Source organism: Antechinus flavipes, chromosome 1, assembly GCF_016432865.1.
Source record: "Antechinus flavipes isolate AdamAnt ecotype Samford, QLD, Australia chromosome 1, AdamAnt_v2, whole genome shotgun sequence".
NCBI classification, from domain to species: Eukaryota; Metazoa; Chordata; class Mammalia; order Dasyuromorphia; family Dasyuridae; genus Antechinus; species Antechinus flavipes.
This window is the reverse complement of record NC_067398.1, coordinates 281,804,566-281,832,098: the sequence shown is the minus strand read 5'-3', so window position 1 is coordinate 281,832,098 and position 27,533 is coordinate 281,804,566. Positions and strand designations below refer to the sequence as shown.

The following is a 27,533-nucleotide window of genomic DNA, read 5'->3' as shown; positions in this document are numbered from 1 at the left end:
AGAAAGCTGGATAAAGCTGTCTCCTCTCTCTTAGGACTTTGCTAAATTCTCTTAGAATTTAGTCTCCTTGTAATGGCATTATAATTACAATAAAACTTTGCCCCTTGACCAAGAAATTGGTTCAAGCCTACAAATTCTTTTGAGACACCTCTGGAAACTAGATCTATGACCCCAAATTTTTGAAGTTCCCTTGCCAATCTCAACAAAAATATTGTGCTAAACAATGGGGACACAAAGAACAAAATAATCCTTGCCTTCCATTGACCCAAAATTTCAACCTCACTCTAATGTAGGGGAAAAAAAAAAACCAAGGCAAATGGAACTAAAAAAAAAGTCATTCAGTTTGAGCCATGAAAACAGAATGGGAAGGGGAGTGCAGGAGCCAGGAAAGGAAGGGAAAAGAGAATAAACTTTATGTGTACATTCTTAAGAATGGGATTCTCTTTTCAACAATGAGGAGATTTGGGACAATTTCAATAGTTTTGTGATAAAGAGAGGCATTTGCATCTAGAAAGAGGACTAATGGGACTGAATGTGGATCACATTCAGTATTTTCACCTTTTTTATTGTTGACTGCTTGTTTTTTTCTATTTCTCATTTTTCTCCCTTTTTAATCTGATTTTCCTTGTGCAGCATCATAAATGTGGAAATATATGTAGAGGAATTGCACATGTTTAACATATATTGGATTGCTTGCTGTCTATGGGAGGGATGGGAAAAAGGGAGGGCGAAAAATTTGGAACACAAGGTTTTGTAAGGATGAATGTTGAAAACTATCTTTGCATATATTTTGAAAATAAAAAGCTATTATGTAAAGAAAAAGAAAGAGGCCAAATATGACTCTTTAAAGTAGGAATATGCTTATCAGAAGCCCCTTAAAGAAAATATTGTATCTGGTCTCAGACACTTAATACTTCCTGCTGTGTGGCCCTGGGCAAGTCACTTAACCCTAATTGCCTCAGCAAAAAAAAAAAAAAAATTGTGAACCCCATTTTAGATTGTAAATATTCCAATTTCTGCAACTAGAGTTTGCCAAGGCAAACACAAAGATTGCAAAGAACAAACTTGTTGGGACCCCGAACCCCAGCACTCCTCTGCCCAGTACCATCTCTTAATTCATTGCCAGGGAATCATATGAGCTCACAGTGCCTGCATTTTATCCCAGTACCCTGAAGTATGTGCCCTATACCCTTAGTACACAGCGGAGTTGGCGCTTTCACCTATCTAGGTTCACCGCATGCCCAGATGTGCTGGCTCCCTCCCTCTCAGGCTACTTCTCAGGGTTAGAAGTCCCATCAGTTCTGCTGAATATTGTGTACCAGGTGTGTGATGGCGTCTAATTGATACAATCTTTGGCAGTGGTTGCTGGTTTCATGAGCTATTTTGTAAGACTGAAACTTACTGCCTTGAATGAAGGACCAAAAAAGATTTCTGGTTTTTGATTTTGATTCCTCCAAGATTGCCACAGCCTCTATCACAAATCACACTCTATCATACTTGTTGAAGAAAAAGTATAATAATAAATTAATTTTTTTCTCTTTTACACTGTAAAAAAGGGGGGAGGGGAGCAGCTAGGTGGGGTGTAATGGATAGAGCACCAGCCCTGAAGTCAGGAGGACCTGAGTTCAAACCTGGCCTCAGACACTTAACACTTCCCAATTGCCTCAGCAAAAAAAAAAAAAAAAAAAAAAAAAAAAAAAAAAAAAAAAAAAGTTCCTTGTAATGGGCTGAGGCTTGAGTTGATGCACTGATGTCCCAAGCACATGAGGCTAAATAGTAATTGGACCATACTCTATTAATATATAAGCTTGGAGAAAGAATGGTCACCGCCCACTTTGTGCAAGTCCTGATGTGTTGTATAGGAAATGACGATTCTGTTGGGTGGAGGCAGGGGAGTGAAAAAGAAAGGGGAGGAGAGCTCAGATCTCTCTCTCTCTGCTAGCTGGCTTCCTGTCGCAGCTGCCCATAGTGCTATCGCAATCCTTCTTGCCCATATTGCTATCGCAATCTTTTTTCACCTCTTCACTTCAATAAAGACTGAAGATTTTTCTCTTAACCTGAGTTCCTGACTCCGGCTGATTTTAAATACGCCGTCATTACAGTTCCTGATTGATGACTATATTCATATATGAGCCCTTCATAAGAGGATCACATTGAAAGCTGATATAAGATGATGTAACATTTTGGAATGAGGTGAAGAATTTCAGAAGATTAGTAAACCTCCATTTTGCTTTTCTTGGAAAAACATTCCCTTGCAACCCCAAATCATACTCATCCAGAATGACAAAGGACTCAAAAGAATGTTATGTCCATAACTGAAAAACTGTCCAATCTCTCATAAATGGAGACCTAGTTTGAGTAAGCAGAAACAAAAGATACATATAGAGGTATATAGATACATTGCCTCAGGGAACTGCAACTAACTACCCAATAACAACAACAAAAAGTCTGTCTGAATAATTCATCAGCATCAAGGGTGCTTTGAATTCTAGGATTCTGCACACCTTATCTCACACAAAAATATCACTAGTAAAGGGGAAAGTGCCAGGGAGTGTCTATTTCTTCTACTCAAGTCATTGTTGTTCTGAGGCTTTAGAATTTTAGTCCTATAAAATGCCTGCCTGATATTTTCTTAGCAAGTTTATATCATCTTCTTTGCAAATAAACAAATAAATAAATTATATGGCAAACCACAGTCAAAGACCTATACTCAGCACTGAGACTTAAAATATTTCCTTTACCTACTAGTAAAGAAATTTACAAAGCCTCCATCAAAAACCCACTTGAGAGCTGTATAAGATATCAAATTAGCCAAAACAAATCAGCAAGTCAGAGCCCTACAGAATTCAGAATTCCATCCAGCAAGCACAACAATCCTTTTAAATGGTCACTTACATATCACTATAGTTCTTTTGTGAAATTTCTAAGGAAGGCCTACAGGTTCAGACTTAAATGGAGATTTACTGGGAAGGGGAGGATAAAGTGAAATCAAGAAGAACTAGGAAATTTCCAAAACAAAGAGGCCAAATGTGTTCTATTGTTAGAATAAAAGCAACTTCTCCCAATCTTGGATTGTTAGTGGCTATCTCCTCTCTGGTAGGGCAACTGCCTCAAATGTTTTTAGGGGTTAGAGGATAGAGCATCATTCTAATTTGTGGATGTGGAATCTCAGAATCGTACTACAGGAATGAAAGAGGATCTCAGAGAATATCTAATTCTTTCTATACTCCTAAAACAATCTCCTCAACCACACACACAAGAACTCAATGAACCCCTACTTGAAGATATGAAGAGAGAAGGAAAGAATTATAACTGAAACCCATTTCTCTTATGTCTGCTCTCTGGGTGATGCAGATGTGGTCCCTTTAAGATTCCTATCTTTCTGATTCCCAACCGCTCCTAGTTAATGTAATTTACCTTTTGATTCACAAATCCTGATCCCTTTGAATTCCAATAGAAGATACAGACCTGTCCTAACCCCCATCTGGATCTGAGCCAACTTTGTGGCTACACTCATAGGCCCCTCTAGCTAAATCTGTCATTATAAAAGGGGCCAAGTGGGGACCCCCTCTTTGCAGAGTTCCCAAACATGCTATCCATGTCAGGACTTTCTGTCCACTGACCCCCTATTTGGTGCCCGCCTTATCTCTACCTTCACCTATTTCCTTAACTATGCTTTAACCTTGCTTCCAAACCCAATAATAAACCTCTTTTATCAATCTAGCTTTTTGGGCCAATAAATGCTTTTATTGGGGACTCGTGCCGCTACTAAACCTCATTTACCGCTGTATCCTTGTGCTGACTCCAATGGGTTTGCAGGGGAGCTCTCTTTGACTCTCCGTACCCCAAACCTGCCATTAGACCTCAACTAAACCCTAATTTCATTTAGGTACGCTATATCTAGACCTCATCATTTGGTTCCCTGTTGAAAGAACCCCAAAACTAGATAATTTAGGGACCAAACCGAACCCTAACCTTTTCAGGGCACTCAGAACCAATCTGCGTTCTGAGCTGTTCCGGCAGTATTCTTCCAGGAAGAATATCTGCATTCCTTCTTTCGTCTCACTCTATCTCTAAAGGTAGGGGGAAGAATATCTGCCTTCCCTCTCATCCGACTTGCATTTCAGGTGAAAAGGCCTCTATTCTTACAGATAGCAGGACCAGGAAATCCAGAACTCTGGACAAGGTAAAAGACTTTTTTTCCCCTTATCTTGCAGTGGAGCCCAAGCCACTCCAGTCAGGCTCGAGTCATTGTTGGAGCTCTAAGCTCATGCACAATTCTTTTCGAATTGCTATGGATTGACAAAAGGCCTTCTTTTGTCTCACTCTTTGTCTCTAGAGATACAGAGAGGCTGCAAGACTTTGAAAAACTAAAAGCTTTTACCTGTCTAGACACACCTCTGCCTCTAAAATCTTTCCTCCAGCAGATGCTTTGCTTGAGGAAACTCCCTGTCCAAATTCTTTTCCAGAGACAAAGGCCCTTCCTTTGCAGCTCAATGCATTTCTAATCTTTTTTCTCTGTCACCAGAAAGCTCTGCTATCACGCAGGAACTCTGAGACACAAGAGGGAGTCTTTAACACGCCCCCTCACCCCTTATACCGTCCTCCTCTCCCTTTCTTCTCCCCCTCCCCCCCCATCAAGGAGACACATGGCCATTCTGGGGACCCCACCCCTCTTGGGGGTCCTAGGCCAGTGCTCTCTTTGATCTGTTCTGGGGAGATAACAGGAGAAACTTAAGAGGAGCAGTGTTAGAGTCCTTTTCCCACTCCATTGTTAAATGCAATGGAGTCTCTAATGGTCAGGCTCTAGCCATGAGGAGAAAGGTCACTGAATTGGGATGAGTTTAGAGATATGTCTCTACCCACGTCTGCTACTCCCTGGGCAGGGATAAGTGATCTCTCCTTCAGGCCTTGCTCTCCCAGCAAGACGTGGGGATTTAGATGAGCTACCCCACCCTCAAGTTCCTGCATGGAATCACCAGAAGAGCCCTCGCCATTTGGCACACACTGTGCTGGGTAAGATGGCATCTCTTCCTCCTCCACCCTTGCTCTGGCCTTTCCTCCCCATTCTTCCATGGAGTGGGGAGTGTAGAACTCAAGTTCTATTTCAGACCTCTCCCATGTGGTTTGGCAACCTGCCGTTTAAATGCTCCTATCCTGTCCTCTTCTTGGGGTACCGTACAGTGGGGAGATTGGGGCCTCTATCTTAATCTTCTCAAATCTCCGGAAAGGTTTTCACCAACTTTTAAAACAGAACTTTGCTAGCAATTTGGACAAGTGGGCCGCGCCCCTCCCAGACCTTTACCTGGCTCTTAAAAGCCGCAGCTTCCAGCCCTCAGGAAGCATGTTTGTCCCATACACTTTAAAATGGGACTCAGTTTCCATGAATAGGTCATCCTGCGTTAGAGCAGTGCCTCCCACCACAGCCTTTTAATTGTAGAAGCCTCAAAATTATGCTTTTGCATGTTCACGAAGCTGTCTACAAAGACTGGGGATTTTAAACTGCTCTCAGTTTTTTTCTTAGCCCCAGGGCACTATTTAAAACTTTTTCTCAGCTACTTGTTGAGAGATAACCTAGCTAACCCAACCCTACAGGTGGGAACTCTTTTGCTCCTACTTTTCTCAGTCCCAAGACCTTTTGCTCTTAGCACACTGTGTTCTATTCTTTTCTGGATTGGCATTCTATGTCCCTGCCAATAATTAAAGGTTTCTTTTCTGGGCTGCAACCCTGGCCAGGTTGCAGATTCAAGAAAGAATGATGGCTGGGGAATAAAATTCCAAATCAAGGCAAATTGAATTCTTTGGCTTCTTTCTTTTCTCTCATTTCTTGACTGCAGCAAGAAATGAGTTAATGAGAGAAACTGGAGCCATTTAAAGCTCAGCTTCAATTCGGTGTACACCTTTAAAGAAAGAGGTCTTTGTCTTTCCTGTTGTCCTTTTCTCAAGCTATCTAGATTTGTTCTCTGTTCTATACTTGGTCCCTGACAAATTCTCCCTTGCTCTGTCATATTTCTACCTCAGTTTCTCTGGTACTGCAGCTCAAGGAGCCCAGGGGCTATAGTATATGAATACTGTCTAAAGTTAGGCTAGGAGCTATTCAAATGGAGACAAAAGCAAGGTCTTTCTAAGCTAAAATCTGAATGCCTTATTCTTTTGCGTGCTGTGCATGCTCTTTAGTATTCTGGATAATTAAACAATTAGATCTCCACACTGTACTTCTCAGATGCCTCATTGTGGACAGTGAAGTCTAGTCTTTTAAAGGTTAGGGTAGTGGAACAAAAGCTTAGATAGGTCCTATTCAAGTGGCACAATGGATCTAGAGCACCAGCCCTGAAGTCAGGAGGCCCTGAGTTCAAATTTGAAGACACTTTATAATTCCTAGCTGTATGACCCTGGGCAAGTTACTTAACCTCAATTGCCTCAGGAAAAAAAGAAAAGAAAAGGCTTGGTAGCCATCAAAACCAACCCCCTTGATTTTTTTTTATTAAAAAGTATTTTATTAAGTATAAAGTATTTTATTTAAAAAGTATTTTTATTAAAAAATATTTTTCTCCCAGTTATCTGTCAAGAAAATTTTTGACATTCATTTGTCTCCATTTTAAAGCTAAAACAACTGAGGCATAGAGAGGTTAAGTAATTTATCTATAGTCATATAACAAATAAATATCAAAGGCAGGATTATGAACCCAAGTCTTCTTCATTTGAAGACCCAGTGCCCTATATATTATTCTGTTTAAAGATTCTGTCAAGTTAAAATTTCAGCTCTACAGGAGCATAGTAGATAAGTTTTATTTTACTTTACTTTGAAATTTTGCTTAGTTTTATGAAATTACTTAATTTTCTAATTATGTAAATCACATGTAAATATCCTTGGCTCTTTCCTCTCTCCTTTTCAACCCAATTCACAGAAGAATCTTTGGAAAGGTAAAGTTTTTTCTAAGGTAAGAAAAGTTAATTTATGGCTACTATCCAAACAAATCCCCATTCCAAATTCAAAATCACCTTTAAGAAAGTGATGATTTTTAGATCATATCTTAGATACCTTTCTTTTAAAAATTTTATTTAAATTTGTGCACTAAAACAAGCATTTCCATAAAAATATAATAAAAAAGATTTTTGTACATAAAACTGAAAATCTATTATCTACAACTTGTTATTCCTTTTAAATATATTTATAAAGTTATCATGTAAATTTCTTTTTTACTTCCCTCTCTTCTCTTCCTTGCCTTCCTTCACCTTTGTAGAGATGGCTGTCATTGAAACAAATACATATATATGTGTAAAATTATTCTATACATATTTCTATTTAGGCAGAGATGCCTTTCTAACATTATTTTCTATGTTGACCTCTCCTATTCCTTTCTTTCTTCAGCAAGAATTCTGAGAAAGCTAATCCAATTTTGAAATAAGAGACAACATAAATTCATCTTTGTACTTCTGCAGATTGCCAATCTAGTTTTTCTAGAATCCAAAAGTTTGGTCAATCTAGCACATTCTCCACCAATTGTCAAGCATTACTACTACCCACTGAAAGCTGTACCAAGTGGAATCAGTGGGCTTAATAGCCACAAACAGATAAAATGCAAGCCTTTAAATCCATTCTTTTACATCAGATAATGAAAGCAAAAATTCACACAAGATCACCTCAGTTCTATAGTATCAATAAAGTCCATACAATCATGTTCAACAAGTAGAGAAAATGAAATAATAGTTCCAAAGGTATAATTGAAACCTCAAGATTTTAAGTTTCAAAGAATGAAAGCTGTTCATGATGAATACTTCTTCCTTACCTATCCAAGGCTGTGCTGGTTGGCATGCTCCTACCAAATCCTCGAATTCCCATCTGACGAAAATATGGAATGCAAGCAAGGTTGGCAGCAATGATGGCCAGTGAATCAGAAGGACTCACAAAAAAGCCATTTTGGCCTAGAATCATGTAGCGGTCCTGTAGGAAGTAAAATAAAGACATTACCAAGTAGAGACATCATAGCAATCCATCCCAATTACTATAGCCAGCTGATTTCTTGCCTTTCCTGTGCCAAAAGTATTTGTAGGGCATTTTTTCAGCCCTAATGGTGGCGTCTCAGAGTTGCTTCTCAATTGCAGGCTTACTTAAAGTATTGAGATTTGTCTAACTAAAATCTCTTTGGGAAAAAAGGTTTGAATATACCAAAATGTCAACCAATTCAGAAACACTTATTAAGGGCCTATTGTGCCAAATCTAGATGGTAGCCAGATAGTTCAGTGATTAGAGTGCTCGGCTCGGAATCAGGGATACTCGAGTTCAAATCTGGCCTCAGACAGTTACTTGCTATATGACCCTGGACTCTGGAATCCACTGGAGAAAGAAATAGCAAACCCCTCCAGTATTTTTGCCAAGAAAATTTTATGGACAGTATGGTCCATGGGATCTTTGAAGAATTAGACATAATGACTAAATAACAACAATGTGCCAGACATTGTACTAATCCTGGAAAACAAAAAGAGGCAAAAGACAGTCCCTGTCCTCAAGGAATTTATAATCTATTAGAGGACATATTATGTGTACACAATATAAATTGAAAATAATTAACAGAGGGAAGGCATTGAATTAAGTGTGGTTAGGGAAGACTTCCTATGTAAAATGTGAGATTTTAGTGGGAACTTAAAGGAAGCCAGAGTAATCAGTGGTTGGAGAGGAAAGATGACAGCATTCCAGGTATGGGAAGCAGTCAGAGAAAATGCCAGAATAGAGAGCAGGAGCAACCTGTTCATGAAAGAGCCTTTTGGCCAGTATCACTGGATCAAAGAGCACATGCACAAGAGCAAAGTATAAGAAGGCAAAAGGTAGGACAAGACTAGATTATAAAGGGCTTTCTTTGAATGCCCAACAAAGCATTTTATATTTACTTCTAGAAAACTGGCAATAGAAACCATTAGAGTTTTTTTTAATAGAAGGTAATATGATCAGACCAGTGTTTTAGGAAAATCACTTTAGTGGTTGAATGGAGAATGAACTGGAGTGGGGATCGTCAAGACAGACAGACCCACCAGTAGTTGCTATAATAGTCCAGGTAGGAGTCTCATACCTGGACTATGAGGCAATGACGGCTTGCATTAGAGCAGTGGCAGAGGAGAGAAAGGGGAAATTTATTAGAGAAGCTGCAAAGATGAAATATGTTCATAGCATCAGAACAAAAAAAGCAAGTGAACAGCCAAACAAATTTTGACACATGATCATAACAAAATATTACTGCATTATAGGAAATGGTGACTAGACAGAATTCAGCAAGGCATGCAAAGACATAAATGAACTGATGCTGAATTAAGTAAACAGAAAGAAGAAAGCAATATAAAATAATATAACCAGAAAGAGGCAGCTAAATGGTACAGTGCTAAGCCTGAAGTCAAGAAGGCTCGTCAAATCTGGCCTCACACACTTGTTAGCTGTGTGATCCTGGGCAAGTCCCTTAACCCTATTTGCCTCAGTTTTCTCATCTGTAAAATGAACTAAAGAAGAAAATAGAAAACCATTCCAGTATTTTTACCAAAAACAAAGAAACAAACAAAAACTACCCAAAAGGGATCACAAAGAGTTGAACATGACTGAAAACAACTTGATGACAGCAAAAGGCAAAAACAACAATAAAATCTGAACAATGCATAAATATAATGACCAAACTTGGTCTCAGAGTTGAAAAATGTACTTCCTCGTTGTTATAGAAATGGGAGATAATGAGTATAGAATATTGCATATACTGACAAACATGGTCAGTGTGTTCTGAATGCCTATAAAGTGCCATGATTAAATGCTTCAAGTTGCCTCAGGCTTTTATTATCATTCTTTCTCATAACTGTATAGGCACTCCTTTAAGGTACCAAAACAGACTGAAAACATAATGATCAAATAACAAGAATCTTAGACTGGGAGGGTAAAGGTCAATCTGCCAAGTAATCAATAAGCAATTAAATCTAAATGCTTGTCCCCTTTAGTCAGTAACCAACCAAGAGACCTTTAGCAAGTCACCTAATTTTTCTAAGTCTCATTTTCCTTATTTGAAAAACATAGTTATTGTTTTTTTAATGTTAATTAAGATTTCTAGCTATTCTGAAATTCTCTATTTGTACCAAGGAATGAATGAAAAGCATTTATCAAATGCTTGCATTGGTCAAGCACTTTGGATAAATGCTCCACATACAAAGAGAAGACAGTCCCTGCCTTTAAAAGGCTCACAGTCTAACTGGGAAAGATAATACATGTAGGAAAGTTCCACTCCAGAGTGGATGGAAAAGTCTGAAAGTCCAAAAAGTTCAGTTACAAAGCCAAAAGCAAGACCCGGGAATCCTTTGGCTTCATTAATGTGATTATGCCATAGAAATGCTTACCACCATTGACAAGGATGTCATGGTCCCAAAGTCCAAGTGGAGAAGGATTTCTAAAATGCCTTGCCATTGACCCTAACATGGTCCTTTATACAAAGTAGGTAATCTGTACACAGAATGGAATCAGTGAATAGATATTGAAAGAAATCTAAGAAATATCTATACTAAGCAAAATTTAGCAAAAAGTAGATTGAAAAGACAATATAATTCAATCATAGGTGTCCATTTATGCATTTTCTATGTGTTCTGAAACTCATCACACTCATTAACTCCCTGGTTACAATTGGCATTATGGAAAGAGATTTAAAGCTAGAAGAAAGTCAAGATCATAAAAAAGTCATCTATTCCAGAGATATGCAAAATACAGTACCATGGGTCACCTGTGATCCACAAGACTCCCAAATATAACTCAAACTAGATTTAAAAGCCACTGAGAAATATTTAGCAAAATAAATAAAAATATAATAACATATAGATAATACTAAAGTTATTTAAAAATCATTTGGGAAATTTTAAAGCCATTGGGAAATAATTTAACAAAATAAACAAAAACATAATGACATAAATAATATTATATTTGAAAACTAAGTCAATATGCGACCTATAAGGATCCCTATGTATGAATTATTAGCACCATATCCTTAAGTCTGATATCATCTGCTCTCATCCAATCCCTTCATTTTATAGATAAACTGAATTCCAGAAAAGTAAAAAGTGACCACACAAGTTGTAAGAGCAGACTTTGAACCCAGGATGTCTAATTCTTAATATATAACTATTTCCACTATATCACAAACAAGTATTTTAGAAAATAGTTAGGAGGGAAGAGAACCAGTCCTTTATACTAACCCCATCAGCATCAAATGCAGCTCCAAAACCATATTCTCCTCCTTTCATTGCCTCTAGAAGTGTGGTTGCATATGTTGGGTTTGGGTCAGGAGGCTGTCCTCCAAAATCCTCCAGAGGAACACAGTTTATTGCAGAATTTGCTGGGGCTCCTAGCTCATCACAAAGGATCTTCCTTACATAGGGTCCCATAACTGTGGGAGAAAAGACAATGTGTCATCCAAATTTCAAATTTTTGCAGGAGAGTGGAGATCTCTTTGTTCCAGTCTCAGAAATACATAGCAACCTATTTAATACCCCCGAAAAAGAAAAAAATCCATTAGTCATAATTCAAAATATAACATGAAACAAGACATGAAAGTTCCATGATCTTTTTCCCCAAAAAATATCTTTGTAGGCCCACATGAAGAGCTATCAGAGACTGTCTTCTAGTGCCCCAGCCTTCAAGAGCCCAGGAGAAGTATGAACTTCTCCTGATTCCACCACCCCACAAGTGCTAATGCTTTCCCTTCGTACTACCTTGTATTCAAGTACTGTATATTTATTTGTGTTTATTCTGCATATCTTTATATTTATTTATTAACTTTCCTGATTAGATTTTAAGCTTCTTTATAATAGGAATTATTTCATTCTTTTGTATTTTTAACCAATGAGCTGAAAATGCCTGGCACATAGTAAGTACATAATAAATGTTCAAAGATAAAGCAACAGAATAAAATGAATAGAGTTTTGAGATTTACATGTTTGAAAAAATTATCAGGATTAAGTGGATTACTTAAGCTTGATCGGTTTGTTTACAACATCTCTGCAAATGTATTATACTTTGCAATATATCTGAATTTTGCATTAATATGTTTTTTGCTTTCTAAACTGTAACTCAACATCAATAAAAATAATTTTAAAAGAAAAAAAATTTTCAGTTCTTGTACACTGTTATGCTAGCTTCACTATAAAATCAAGATAATTTATCATCATATGAAAAATGTTCCATATAAGCATGGATTAAAAAAACGCAAATTAAAACAACCTTGAGATATCATTTTACACTTATCAAAATGAAGGTTAGTATTCAAAATAAATATTGAAGAAAGCATGTTTTGGCTTAAACTTTTTTTCTCTGTAAAGCACAAATCCCATGTGATGCTAATTTCCTTTTTTATGTATAAACATATTTATACAGTTTTTTTGCTGCACAAGAAAAATCAGATCAAAAAAAGAAAGTAAATTAGTAAGAAAACAAAATGCAAGAGAATAACAACATAAAGAGTGAGAATGTTATGTTGTGATCCACATTCAGTTCCCACAAGCCTCTCTTTGGTTGTAGATGGCTCTCTTCATCACAAGATCATTGGAAGTAGCATCAATCATCTTGTTAGAAAGAGTCACATTCATCAGAATTGATCGTCATGTAATTTTGATATTACTGTGTACAATGATTTCCTGGTTCTGCCCATTTCATTTAGTATCATTTCATGTAACTCTCTCTAGGCCTCTCTAAAATCATCCTCCTGATCATTTCTTATAGAACAATAATATTTCATAACATTCATATACAATAACTTATTCAGTCATTCTCCAAATGATGGCATCCACTCAATTTCCAATTTCTTGCCACTATGAAAAGGGCTGCCACAAACATTTGTGATGCTAATTTCCAAAGTGAGCTTCATAAACTTCAGACACACAATCCTTCAAATTGCCACTGAGAGGGGATAGAGCAGATGAGATTCATGATCTAGATTGGGGCTGGACTCCAAATACAAGAGATTCTCAAAGACTCAGAGCAAAGCTGACCACTGTCCTGACACATAACCTATTAAACTTTAACACATTCCTAAGACTTTTGGAACACTTTATTGATGCTCAAAAATAAAAAGAACCAAAGATTACTATTTCATCATATCCACATATAATAACTTCAAATTCACTTTTTTATACTATTTTCACCATCATTAAAAGAAATGAAACTAAAATGCTAAAGTTTTCTAGAGCATTTTTCATATTGGAGAATGACATGATCAGAATGACAGTGAATCTATTATTCCTCATTATTAGAAGAAAATAAAAAGAATTGGTTAAGGGCCTGAGGGGCCTATCTTAACTTGTCTTTCCAAATCACTGAACTCACCTCCATGCATAGCATCTACCCGAATCTTAAGTTGATTAGGTCCAGTCAGCAAATTCTTAATGGTGCTAAAGTCAAAGATGGTCTGAAGGAGGTTGAGATAGATGTCCACTGGATCCACTATCTCCACTAAAGGCAGGAAACAAAAGGAAATCAATGTAGTGAGTCACCTCCTCATCAGATTGTGAGCCTATTGAAAGTAGGTGCTACTTTCAGCTTTTCTTGGTATCCCCAGTACTTAGTATGGTGACTAACATATACTAGATATTTAACAAATATTTGTCAACTAGACTGGACTTGATTGACTAAGTAGCTTAAAAATGAACTTGGCCTTGTGAAAGCTAGGAGACATTTTTCCACATTATAAGTGATCCTAAATCTACAAGTACTTTAGTTGATCAAATTAACTTCTGGTGCCTCAGTTCCTTTAATTCTAAAATAGGGCCAATAACAACAACTACCTCCCAGAGTTGTTTCAAAGGTCAAATGAGATAGTACCTTTAAAGTGTCCTACATAGAACTAGGTATATAGTAGATACTATGTACGTGCTAGTTATTATTATTTCCAGATGCACTTTACAAATTAGGACACAATCATTATTTTATAGTATGGTCATTCAGTCAGTCACTGAGTAACTATATTAACCATCTCAGTATCAGAACAATAGATAGGGACAGCTTGATGACCTGAATTCAAATTTGACCTCAGACATCTAATATTTGGTGGCATGTGACCCTGGGAAAGTCATTTCACCTCAATTTCCTCAAAAAAAGTAGATAATAAAATGTATAAGGGCAGAAAAATGTTACAAACACTGTCATTTTATTAATTGGTTTTTACTAAACTGGTTTTCTCTGTTATAATGTAACTGAAAGGAGGGAAGGTTGTAGAGGAATATTTCCAGAAATGACTGTGTTTTTAAAAACCAAAAGCATCAATATAAATGATCATAAATAAATAAAACTGCCTTTAAAATTATCAGTAGGAACTCTTAATTATTCTTAACATAAAATTATTTTCACCAAGGGGAGAAGGGGAGGAATTAACCACAGTTTAAGTTGCTCTGTCTCTTATTGTGTGATCTTGAATCAGTTGCTTCTCTATTTTAATTTCTCTTTTAGACTAGATAATCTTGAAGGTCTCTTTGATACCAGATATTTTTTAGTTTAAATGATTGTATCTATACACTATACACATATTTTTCCATCTAGTAAACTGAATATTCATTCAGTCAGTCTGATGTTCACTTCTACAAGCAAATGTTTAAAGTATATTTTCTGATGTAGTAAAAGCTATAAATAAAGGAGAAGGGGTGGTCCTTACTTTTCTCTGTGGAAATGCTGGCCAACTTTGCCAGCTTGGACCCTATAGGAAATGGGCACAGATCTTAAGCAGCACTCAAATCTTGCCACTATTTATAGTAATATATATGTTAATAATTTACTATGTATAAAACTGTTTAACCATTTTTATTATTTAGGTATCTTTTCTTTTTAATGTGCCACTGATGAAGGTTTTGAGTGCTGTATCCCAACCTCATTTTCTCTTTAAGCATTATGGATTTTAGTGCATGCTTTTGCCTAGCAAAAAAAAAAAAGTGTTTTTTGGGAACATATATGGTGAATTACAACAGAAGTGATTATAAATTCTGAAAAGACACAACCTTATAGAAAGCAGTTTGGTAGTAATTGACTGAACATTAAACTTTCAAAGCTCCATATTCTCATTCCACTTAAAAAGGCCCCATTGCATCAAGGGCCATCACCAGTTGTCCTGATCTTTGATTTACTCCTAGACCCATTTACTCTGGAGGAAAACAGAAGGCTGATGATTTTGCTCAGCTTTGCCTCACTTAAATCCAATTCACTTGCAAGTCAAGACATCATCTTCCTGATGTCACTGGTTCTCTTCAAGAATGAAGGACAAATGAGTTTAATTCTCTCTCCTCCAACCTTGCCTAAAGATATCATTTATGATAGCATAGGTAAAAGGCTGGGCCCATGAGTCCAAATGTAGCCTTAGACATTAAGTTATTTGACCTTAGGAAAGCTATTTTACTTTTGTCCACCTCAGTTTCCTTGGCTGTAAAATAAGGATAATAATAATACTTAACAAAGTTATTATAAGGTCCAAATGAAAAATATTTGTAAATAGTATGGATCAATGCCTGGCATAGAGTAAGTTTCCTTCTTTCCTGAGAAAGTACAAGCTTCTTAAAGAGGCCTTTCCTGATTGCATCCTCACACACAAAAAAATACTTTATGTTTACTTTTTATGTAATTTAGAAATTTCTATATGTGTGTTTTTCATGCCTCCCTTGATAAATCATAATATATATAAATACAAGGATATCTTTACATTCAACTATGTATCCCCAGTACCTAACAAAGTATGTGGCACATAGTAGACATTTAATAAATGCTCAACGATTAATTCATTATTTAGAGGGACATAAAGCAGTTAAGAAAATTGTTTCCACAAAGGGACTGTCCAATAATTGAGGAAATGGCTCTACAAAATGTAGTGTAGAAGAGTAATGAAATATTTGTAGGTCATAAATGATGAATATGAATATGAAGAATTCTGGGAAACTTAGCTGGACTCGTATGAACTATGCAGAGAAGGGAGAGAACAATTTTAAAAATGACCACAGAAATGTCAAGGAATACACAATGGAGTGACTGATTGTGACTTCAGTGGACTTCACTGAAGCATAAAACTGCATTAAAACTTTTGAGACACTTTATATAGAAAAGATCCATGATTCTCCTTTCACAAGTAAAAAAAACCCTCATTAGCTATCTTCAAAGAAATTGTCTGAGGCACATAGAGATTAAGTGATTCAACCAGAGTTACATGGGTAATAAGTGAAAGCAGGATTATTATCAGCAATTTCATTCTAAATTTTTAAAAATTATTTCTTAAAATTAAGGATTGTTCATGCTTAAGATTTCTCTAGGTGCAGGCAACTCCTAGTAAGAAAATTCTCTTTACCAATGCACATTAGCAAATGTTTGACAACTTATCAATTCAGTCCCATGATAAAATATTGCATTTGGCACCTTTGTTCCTACACTAAATCTTTCCTGAATTATCTGAAGGTTGTATAACATATTCCCACTTACTGTTGAGGGAGAGACTGACACAGAGGAGGGGGGTAAGAAGGGGAAGAAAGAAAGAGAGAGATAGAGAGGAAGAGGAAGGGGAGAGAACAAGGGAAATTTTTAAAAAAGGGAGGGAGAGGGCAGGAGGGAGAATGTTTGAGCAGATCATTTAATGAGATTTTCTAAAGTTTCATAAAAGCAAAGTCAATATGGCTTTTCAAAGTGTTGTCCAAAAAAGAATAATAATGATAATAATTATCATTTACATAGTTCTTTAAGATTTGCAAAGCACTTTATATTTGTTGCTTCACATGGGATATGGAAATAGATTTTGAAAGAATCTTCTAAACTTCCTTATCAAGCTTCCAGGTAGCACCATGGATAGATACTGAAGTTAAATCCAGAAAGACCTGAATTCAAATGCACTTACTTATTTACTAGCTTACTTACTTACTAGCTGTGTGACCCTACACAAGTCACTAATCCTCTGTCTGCCTCAGTTCCCTCAACTGCTAAAGGAACGTAACAGCACCTATCTCCAGGGTTATATAAGGATCAAATGAGATTATATTTTTAAAATTCTTAGTAGGGTACTTGGCCCAAAGTAGGCTTTTAATAAATGCTTGTTTCCTTCTTTCCTTTCTCTTAACAACACACAGATGTCATATATCAATAGCTGTTCTTCAGAGGTTTAGTTCAAATCTCTAATTTAGTTTCCAACACAGTAAAAATTCTGAGACAGTCCCAATTCCCACAATCCATAGAGTTGCTGTGCCATATCATTTGAATTGACAGTTACTATTACCTCTGAAAGGTTTGAATTTGTTCTCCAAATCAAATTCTTGTCTTCCTAGTCGAGATAAATCAATTCGGAGATCTGGACAGATGGCATACTCCTCAATTGTTCTGCTGATCTGGTAGATCTTATCTGAAACTACATCTGGTGCAGGACCTAAAATTTAAAATAAAATGTGCATGAGCACACACACACACACACACACACACACACACACACTTCAATTTTAGAAGCAATAGCCTACCATCCCTAACCAGCAAAGAAAATGATCCATTTGTCCAATACTCATACTCAAGAGAATTCATACTCAAGAGAAAATTGCTCAAATAGCTTAATTTTCTGATGTTCAAATTCCCTTTAGCAAAAACATGGTATTTCAGATTAATAGTTCACATGTTTGAGGAATTTTTTAATTGTAGTTTGTTTTTTTATATCCATTTCTGTGGAAAATAGTTTTACACCTATCAAGAAGAACTGATTATATAATCTATCCCCATCCAGGCTAAGAGATAGAAGCAGAGTATGAAGATCATCAAGCTTAAGAATCTGAGAATAAAACTAATTTTGCAGGTATCCTTGAAAAGCGTTATATTAAGTTTTACAGTTTAGCCCAGTATGTTTAGCTGGCTTATTTAATCAACTTCATATTTCAGTCAATTCGGATGTAACTACAAATGTTTGATATTCTCCCTCAAAAAGAATGAAATAATCTACTTCAGATTGTTTGCCATTTAGGGAAGGAGGGAGGGAAAGAAGAGAGGGAGAAAAATTTGGAATTCAAAATCTTTCCAAAAATGAATGTTGAAAATTGTCTTTACATTTAATTGGAAAAAATAAAATACTATTTTTAAAAATAACATAAGATTTTACTTCTGATATACTCTGAATTTGGTGTCAGGTTGTTGTGACATTACACATGGATGCTTGTGAAATGGATTTCAATGAAGAAGAATTGTACAAAAGTCATCAGCCTCAGTCTCTCTTCCTGAGTCATTGAAGTCCAGGAGCAAAACAGAAGTTAAAAAACTGTCAATGGCTTGGTATGCATTGGATGACCTTGGCATCTTTGATACCTGACTGACCCCAGTCTTCTGGGGTCTTTTGTTCTTCTTTTTTATATAAAATGGTTCTCTCTGGGAGCAGGTTTCTTGGGGAGATTTTCTGGAGGCAGCCTTAGTTTCAGTTGAAAGTAATAATCACTCCAAATGCAGCCAGGTGTTAAAAGTTCTGATCTTTTATTGCTTCCTCCAAAATAGCCTGGTTAGTTTTCTTGGTGGCCTATCTCTCTGCTTGGTTCCAAGAGCTCTTGCCGATAATCTTTTGCCTCTGCCAGCTTCGGCTTCTCTTCTTCCAAATGTCTCCAGCCAGCACCAAGGTAAAAGTTGGAATGAATCTGACTCCACCTCGGAGAGTGGACTTGTGGGCTTCCTCCCAGAGTGCTCTTCTTGCTCTAGCTCAACTCCCACTTGTGGCTTCTTCTGAACTGACTAACCTTAAGCTCTAAGAGCTTCTCCAAAAGTTGAGTCCTCTTCTGAGGGAGTGGGATTATGGGATCTGAGAGTGGGATTATGGGTTTCTGACTTGTGACTCTCATACTGAATACTGACTTGTGAATCTCTCAAAAGTGTGAACTCCAATGAGTATTTAAATACATTAGTGAGCTAGAGGATTTGCTAAGTACCATGCTAAATTAGGCAACTTATCACTTTGTAAGGATTCTAACACCTGACCAAGCTCTAAGTGCTCCATCTCACCTGCTTCAACTATCTGCATGGCCATTGGAACAAATTGTTTTCATCTGCCTATCCCACAAGAGAAAGTCTTCACATACTTAGATTAGGCAACATTCCCCTAATTCATCCATGGATTTGAGGCCTGTTGATTGCCCTAAAACTGGATTTAACCCACCTGCCAAGATGGTTTTACCAGGGTGGCTGCTGTACATACTACAGTTTCTTGAAGCCACAGGTGAGATTTGAGTAGCAAGTAGATACCAAAGGCAGATGAACTGTTCTAAAAAGGGTTCAACAAGTCCTCATAGCAGATACTAGACCTTCCTGAACACTCCATATACTCTGGAGTCAGATAGACATGGATTCAAATCCTGTTTCTGCTGCTTACTGACTTCTTCATCATGAGTAAGTCTTTTAAACTCATTTGTAAGATGGGGGAAATAATGCCTGTAATATCTACCTTTCAGAGTTGTTATGAGATTCTTAAAAAAATAAAATAAAATATGGAAAATGCTTTGCAGATTTTAAGGTCCTAAGTAAATATGAATTGCTGTTTTAAAACATACTTATTTTTATTGAAGGAACAGAAACCTTATATCTAGTTCTTTTCTAAGTGTAAGATTTACTTTTTAACCTCAAGAAAATACTGAACAAGACCATATTTTTCACTTTTAAAAATTCCTAGTCAGCACCTAGCACAACACTGAGCATTGTTGAACCAAAGAAGCTGATCTCAATTCATTAAGGGAAGAATGTTACAAGATCAAGATCTGTTTTATAAAAAGGAAAACCAAGGCGTAGAGAGAAGCTCAATGGAAAAGGTGACCTTGTGAATGACTCAAGTATCCTTCATGTGGTAACATGTTTTGCTGACCAAGACACCACTTGAGCTGGTTACAACAGAAGAAAATTGAGGAAGCTGGAGAACAATTCCTAATTTCTCTCCTTTATGGCATTCCTTTTTTTCTTTATAAAATTGAAAAAAAATGTGTTGGGATTTCTTTGTTTATGTGTTTGTTTTTATGGTTGCTGGATAAGAGAATGTATTAATGTCCCACTGGCTCCTATCCAACCCATGTTTTCAAAAAATATTTCTGGCTGAATATTGATGCCAAAGTCACGGCCAATTTCTCATACCTAGAATAGGATTAGCAGAATGATGCAAGCTGCACAAATTTGCAACAATATTATGAGTAATGTTTTTGAATTATCCTTTTAAGGCTCCAGGCTTCCTATTTTTATGAATCTTTTATTGTTCTTTGGAGACCTTTCTGACATTATGGACTTAGTAGTATAAGTGTTACTTCCATTGACTCAGATAACAACCTTTTAGTAACAAAAAAATTTCATAACTATATAACTAACCTGGCAATTTCTTCTCTGAATCTTGCTAATCTAGTTTTCATACAGCCACATTTTGTACACCCCTTATTCAAACCCAGCCCTTATTCAAAATCTTTCCAGCTTGGTAGATTTTGCCGACCTTTGCCTTCTTTTAGCAAAATCTTTAATTACTTAGGGTTATTTCCTTCCACTTTACAATGAAGCATTAGGTTAGAATTGTAGCTGAGGAATGTTCTAGTTAACAATTGCTAATTTTGACCTTCTACTACCCTCATCACCTTCTCCCATATCTAAACTTTCCTAGAGAAAGCCTCCTGGTTACTGTAAATTCATACTCTTTAACCCATACGAGATCTCAGTACTCTTAATTCGTTCTTTTAAAACATTAAGTATGTAGGACGTGAAAAGTATTGTGATGGGTCCTGAAGGTTCAAAGGTTTTTTAAAAGTCTGGACCACTCTCAAGTAGATAATATTTATTATTACTATTGAGTCATCTTGGTCTTGTCTGACTCTTCACGACCCAATTGGGATTTTCTTGGCAAAGATACTGGAGTGGTTTTCTATTTCATTCTAAAGAGAAGCAGGATTAAGTGGTTGCCCAGGATCACACAGTAAATATCCAAGCCAGATTTGAACTCACAAAGATGAGTTCTTTGACTTCAGGCCTGGACTCTCTCCATTGCATCACCTAGCTTTTGTGCTTCTTAATTTACTGAGATTAAAGTTCCATGAAACTCCTATAATTTCTCTCCTATTTATCTCAAAATTTCTCTACATTTTCATCTAATTTCTCTTCTCCTTTCCAAAACTAACCTCTCTCAATCTATGTTTTGACTTCACTTACCTGCCTCCAAAGATGTCTTACTCCATAAATTAGGTTCTCTTCCACAGATCTTCAACCCTAGGGCTCTTAACCTGAGGCCCATGAAGTGGGTTTTTAAAAATATATTTTTAAACTTTGTTTCAATATAATTTATTTCATATATTTATGCATTTCAAACATTATTTTGAGAAGGGCGCCAGAGGCTTCACTCATAGTGCCAAAGGGGTCCATGACATTAATCTGTTTTAAAAAATTAAACTTATATTAATCACTCCTTTAATTAATTCTTACCTTCTACCCACAGACAGATATATTTAAGTCTCTCTATTTGTATTGAGGGGAAATATCTTTCCCCAACCATGCTACCTCAATCTACTCAATCTATTATCCAATCTTACCTTTCCTTTATTGCCAAACTCCTAGGACAGTCTATACTATTTGTCTTCACTTCCTTACTATTCATTCAGTTATTTCTGAATTCTTTATAATCTAGCCTCTGGCCCCACTTGTGTTTTGAAACTGCTTTCAACTTATTCCAAATTTAAAAATTCTTTTTCTTCAATTTTTTCTGACATGATCACCATCCTCCAAATTCCCCTTTGAAACTTATTTTTCCTTAGGTTTTCCTGGCACTATAATGTCCTAATTTTCCTATCACTGTGTCTATTTCTCTGTCTCAACTGATTCCTCTTCTCTTGTCCCTTAATTTTTGGCTTTCCCCAAGATTCTTGGCGTACGTCTCCTTCCTCTCTATTCTCTATTTTCTGTGGTGATTTCATTCACTCCTGTGTCTTGTTATCACCTTTAGAGGGATGAATTTCAAATCTCTATATCTACCTGAATCTCACTCAAATGCTCCAGGTTCAGTATTTCTAAGTACATTTTATTTTTTTTTAACCTGAAGTTTTTTATTTGCCCCAAATAATACATGTACAAAATGATACAAAGGGTTTATAATATTTGTGTTTTTTCATAATTATAACTTTTTATTAACAGAACCCATGCCTGGATAATTTTTTACAACATTATCCCTTGCACTCACTTCTGTTCTGACTTTTCCCCTCCCTCCCTTCACCCCCTCCCTCAGATGGCAAGCAGTCCTATACATGTTAAATATGTCACAGTACATCCTAGATACAATATATGTGTGCAGAACCGAACAGTTCTCTTGTTGCACAGGAAGAATTGAATTCAGAAGGTAAGAATAACCCAGGAAGAAAAGCAATTTACATTCATTTCCCAGTGTTCTTTCTTTGGGGGTAGCTGCTTCTGTCCATCATTGATCAATTGAAACTGAGTTAGATCTCTTTGTCGAAGAAATCCATTTCCATCAGAATACATCCTCATACAGTATCGTTGTTGATGTATATAATGATCTCCTGGTTCTGCTCATTTCACTCAGCATCAGTTCATGTAAGTCTCTCCAAGCCTCTCTGTATTCCTCCTGCTGGTCATTTCTTACAGAACAATAATATTCCATAGCATTCATATACCACAATTTACCCAACCATTCTCCAACTGATGGGCATCCATTCATTTTCCAGCTTCTAGCCACTACAAACAGGGCTGCCACAAACATTTTGGCACATACAGGTCCTTTTCCCTTTTTTAGTATCTCTTTGGGGTATAAGCCCAGTAGTAGCACTGCTGGATCAAAGGGAATGCACAATTTGATAACTTTTTGAGCATAGTTCCAAATTACTCTCCAGAATGGCTGGATGTATTCACAATTCCACCAACAGTGTATTAGTATCCCTGTTTTCCCACATCCCCTCCAACATTCCCCATTATCTTTCCCTGTCATTTTAGCCAATCTGATAGGTGTGTAGTGGTATCTCAGAATTGTTTCTAAATGCATTTTAAACAACTCTTCCCAGATGTCCCATGTGTTCCTCAAATTCAACCTTTTCAACACTGAAATAATTCTCTTCCTTTTCCTAAAGGCTTTTCCTACAGCCATTATTTCTGTTAATAACACCATCATTCTCCTAGTCATCTAGACTCAAAATCTGTCATCTTTGGTCCCTCCCCCAACTTCTAAGTATACTTATGACATCCTGTCCATGCATATATGTATGTATGTATTAATACATATACATATAAAAGTTGATATATACATATATGTGTAAATCTATAGATAGATATGCATATATAAATATAGACACACATATGTGTATACAATTATACATATAAAAGATGATATATACATATATGTTTGTGTATCTATAGACATGAATGTATGTGTATCTATAAATAGACATGAATACACATGTGTGTATATAAATGTATCTATACATACACATATAAGAGATGATATATACATATATATGTATGATAGATAGATTTAAAGGAGGGAGAAGTGATGCTGAACAAGTCATTGAATCTCTTTACTTTCTGGTTTCTTTATTTGTAAATTGAAGGATCTGAACTAGAAAAAGAGTTCTTAACCTGGAGTATATGGATTAAAAAAATGTTTTGATAATTGTATTTCAATATAATTAGCTTCCTTTGTAATCCTATATATTTTATTTTATATATGTAATAATATTATTCTGGAGAATTCATGGGTCTCTGTGGATTTTCCATAGACTGCCAAAGGGGTCTATGATGCAAAAAGGTAAAGGACTCCTATATTAGGTGATCTCCAAAATCTCTTGCAGCTCTAAAATAAAGTGAACCTATAATTCTATTAAGAATCTCCCCTATTACAATGTGAGCTTTTTGAAGGCAGGAATTATATTTTAAACTGTCTTTATATTCCTATAATTTAACATAGTAATTGAAATTATTGTAGGCATTTAATAAATGCTTATTAACCAACTGTTAAGAGGGAAAGAAGCAAATGAGCATTATGTTAACATATTTCAGATACAAAAATTTGTTCCATTTATTTTAAGTCTACCTACCTCCATTAGAAATGTTAAACTTGACTCCAAACTCTCCCCCTGGTCCGCCAGGGCAATGACTAGCCGTAAGAATGATTCCACCAGCTGCTTTTATCTTCCTGATAATGCATGAAACAGCAGGCGTGGACAAGATGCCATTTTGGCCAATGATCAGCCGACCAATCTAAACCAACCAAAAAAAAAAAAAATCAACCAACTTGAATGAGTTTGAAGGCAATTAAACCATGAAGAATCATATTCAGTAGTAGTCAGAAATCTTTGCCCATAGGATTGTTTAGGGAAAGGCCTAGTGGGGCTAAGTCAAGAACCTAAAAAGTCAAGAGGGAAAGAACATCAGCTCTGAAATCAAAGGACATGGGAACAAATACCATTTCTGATGCTTGCTATTTATCATTTGAACTTGGACAAGATACTTAATCCCCCAAGATTTCTTTCTTCATTTGTAAATGAGAGATTTAGTATATTAAAGTATATTCTAAATAACAAATAACTAAATAATAAATAGTAAAAGAAATATAATCCAAGTGACTGATGTTTATTTCATGCTGAGAAAATTGACAAAAACTGGGAATAGTCAACTTCTGAAAGAGAAGCACAGTAATACACTATTAGTAGAACTGTGAATTGGTCTGTCCATTCTGAAAAACATGGAATTATACCAACAAAGGAATGAATTGTCCATATTTTTTTCCTCAAGTATTTTCTTTGCTAATTGTTTCTCATAGTCTGCTTAGTGAAATCAAAGATAGAAAGAGAGATTCTATATATACCAAAATAGTCATGATTCACAAAAATTGTTTTGTGTAGCAAAGGACTAAAGGGGAAAGTAGATTTCCCTCAATTGGTGAATGACTACCCAAATTATGATGTATGTATGTAAAGGAATATATTATACCATAAAAAGCAAAGATTGTGAAGCATTCAGAGAAACTTTGGAAGATCTAAAAATGTGCATGCATATTGAATACAACAATGGAGATAAAAAGAAAAAAACAAGTCCTAAACACTATATAATTTATACCAAGCTGAACTCAGGAGAAGAACTTACAAAATGCATCTCCCTATAGAAGCAATAGATGGATATGGAATATTACTTATATTGTTAGATTTTAGCTGATGAAAAAAATACCCTGGCATGGATTCTGTCAATATAAAGTAATTATTAAATAAAAATTTTAAAAAATGTAAAAAAAAAGATTTTAGCTGATGAATTGTTTGACTTTACTAAGCTACTTTTTTCAGAGTACTTTTGTTTGTTTATTTAGGGGTTTTTTTTCGTTATAAGGGACAGATCATGGAGTAGGGAAGGAAAAAAACATAATAGAAAATGATGGCAATTTTCAAACAAGAGACAATTCATGAAGCTGTTACCCTGAAGAGCCTCTAAGGTCCATCCAATTAGATCATCAGCCATCTTTTTATTTCTCACCCTTTCACTTCACTCCTCTGGACCATAGACCCATTCAGCTTTCAAACTCTATGCCATCCTGAATGTTAAATACCTCACATGGTCCACTATATCTGTCCACTCTTTTCTTAAATTAGCACCCTCTAGAAATTATCTTGTTTTTCCTATCTCTTCCCCAACTTTCCAGTTCTAAAATCATGGTCATATAAATTATTTTAAGATATAGTACCTTATGGTAAGTTGTGTCCACATGAATTATCTATTATCTCAACAAATGAGTGTGAGCACAAATTGGCAAGCATCCTAATTGTGTTTCACCCTGGCTATCTTCCTGCTATATTCACATTGTGAATGGCATAGATAGATATCATCTTGGCTGTTTCTATGGAGAAGAAGACAGTCAGGAAGTTAGGGGAAGGGATAGGGGAAGGAGGCAGATCCTAGATTTTGGGCACTATTTTCTCTTGTCTCAAAAGGATATTCAGCTAGAGTAATATCTATGATCTAGAGGTACAAGTCTGAGTTTAAAAGGAAAATCTAATCTGTCATAATGGAGAAAGTGGCCCTTAGTTTATTCTTGACATTTTAACTCCTCCTCACTAAATGCTAATTACACAAATGATCACTACAAATACCTACTATTGATAATAACCAATATATCCAAGGTATAGAGTTAGGAGATAGAGTTGTGAGTTTGTGAGTAAAGAACAACAAAAAGGTCAGTATGGATATGTTGGAATCCTTACTAACTGCTAAGTAGATCTGAACTTTTATCACCTGGCTGCTTTTTGAGAAGAAAAAGATCACCACATGGATAAACCATAGAAGAAGTAAAGGAGAGTAATGTATAATGAGGTTGATTGACAGTTAAGTGGGACAGCTAAGTGGTGTAGTAGATAGAGCACAATATGCTTGCAAAGTGGATACAACAATGGAGATAAAAAGGAAGAGCTAAGTTCAAATCTGGCCTGAGATACTTATTAGCTGTGTAACCCTGGGCAAGTAACTTAATTCCAATTGTCAGAAAGGAAGGAAGAAAGAAAGATCAAACAGTTTCATCCCAGCAATCATTACCATGTGATATTGCTACACTCCTTGAATTAGAGCAATAGACCCAAGTCTTTCAGAGGTTATGCTTTAGATCTCCCCAATGGAGGACTACAATCCCAACAAGTGAGTGTGTGAGCACAAATTCAGAGTCTATTTAGTAGACCCAAGCATCCTAACCATGTTTCACCCTACCCATCTTCCTGCTATACTGCTCCATATGCCATTCTTCCCACTCGTTTCACCTTTTGCTTTGGGAATACAAATCCATGATTCCTAAGAGCAGGGGTCCTCAAACTACGGCCCGTGGGCCAGATGCAGCAGCTGAGGACCTTTATGCCCCTCACCCAGGGCTATGAAATTTCTTTATTTAAAGGCCCACAAAACAAAGTTTTTGTTTTTACTATAGTCCGGCCCTCCAACAGTCTGAGGGACAGTGAACTGGCTCCCTATTTAAAAAGGACCCCTGCTAAGAGTGTATGTCAATCACTTACCTTCCATTCACCACATCTCAGTGACTTCACAGATGAAAACCATTAGAATAAAGCTGCTAAGAGTAGGGATTATTTACTTCTTTATAGTTGTATTTCTAGTGTCTAGCACAGTGCCTGATGCATAATGTTGTTCATTTGTGTCTATCTCTTCATGACCTCATAGACCATAACATTCCAAAGATGTTCAGGGATTTTCTTGGCAAAGATACTAGACTGGTTTGTCATTTTCTTCTCCAGTGGATTAAAGCAAACAGGGTTAAATGACTTGCCCAAGTCAAGCAGTGTCTGAGATCAGATCTGAACTCTGGTCATCCTGACTCTAGGCCTAGCACTCTTTCCACTGAGCCACATTGCTGCCTTTCCTAATACATAAATACTTGCTGGTTAACTGAAAAAAGCATTAGAAAGCATATTATAACCATTAAGTAAAAATAATCATTTGAGTCTTTTAAAGGACAAATATCTATTCATTTTGGAATACATAATTTCCTCCCAGTCAGATGGAAGAAAAGGGTAAATGCTTACATAAAGTATTGGAGGAG

At 36.3% G+C, this 27,533-nt stretch overlaps 1 protein-coding gene across 1 annotated transcript in view; it reads right to left on the bottom strand.

The window, feature by feature from the left end:
* Positions 1-27,533, bottom strand: part of PGM5 (phosphoglucomutase 5) — a 286,144-nt gene that overhangs the window by 244,885 nt on the left and 13,726 nt on the right. The window contains exons 2-6 of the mRNA XM_051961710.1: positions 24,043-24,205; positions 17,244-17,390; positions 13,337-13,462; positions 11,212-11,402; positions 7,791-7,945 (exon numbers count right to left, since the gene is read on the bottom strand). Coding sequence (XP_051817670.1) covers positions 7,791-7,945; positions 11,212-11,402; positions 13,337-13,462; positions 17,244-17,390; positions 24,043-24,205 — 782 coding nt within the window. The remainder of the gene's footprint in view (positions 1-7,790; positions 7,946-11,211; positions 11,403-13,336; positions 13,463-17,243; positions 17,391-24,042; positions 24,206-27,533) is intronic.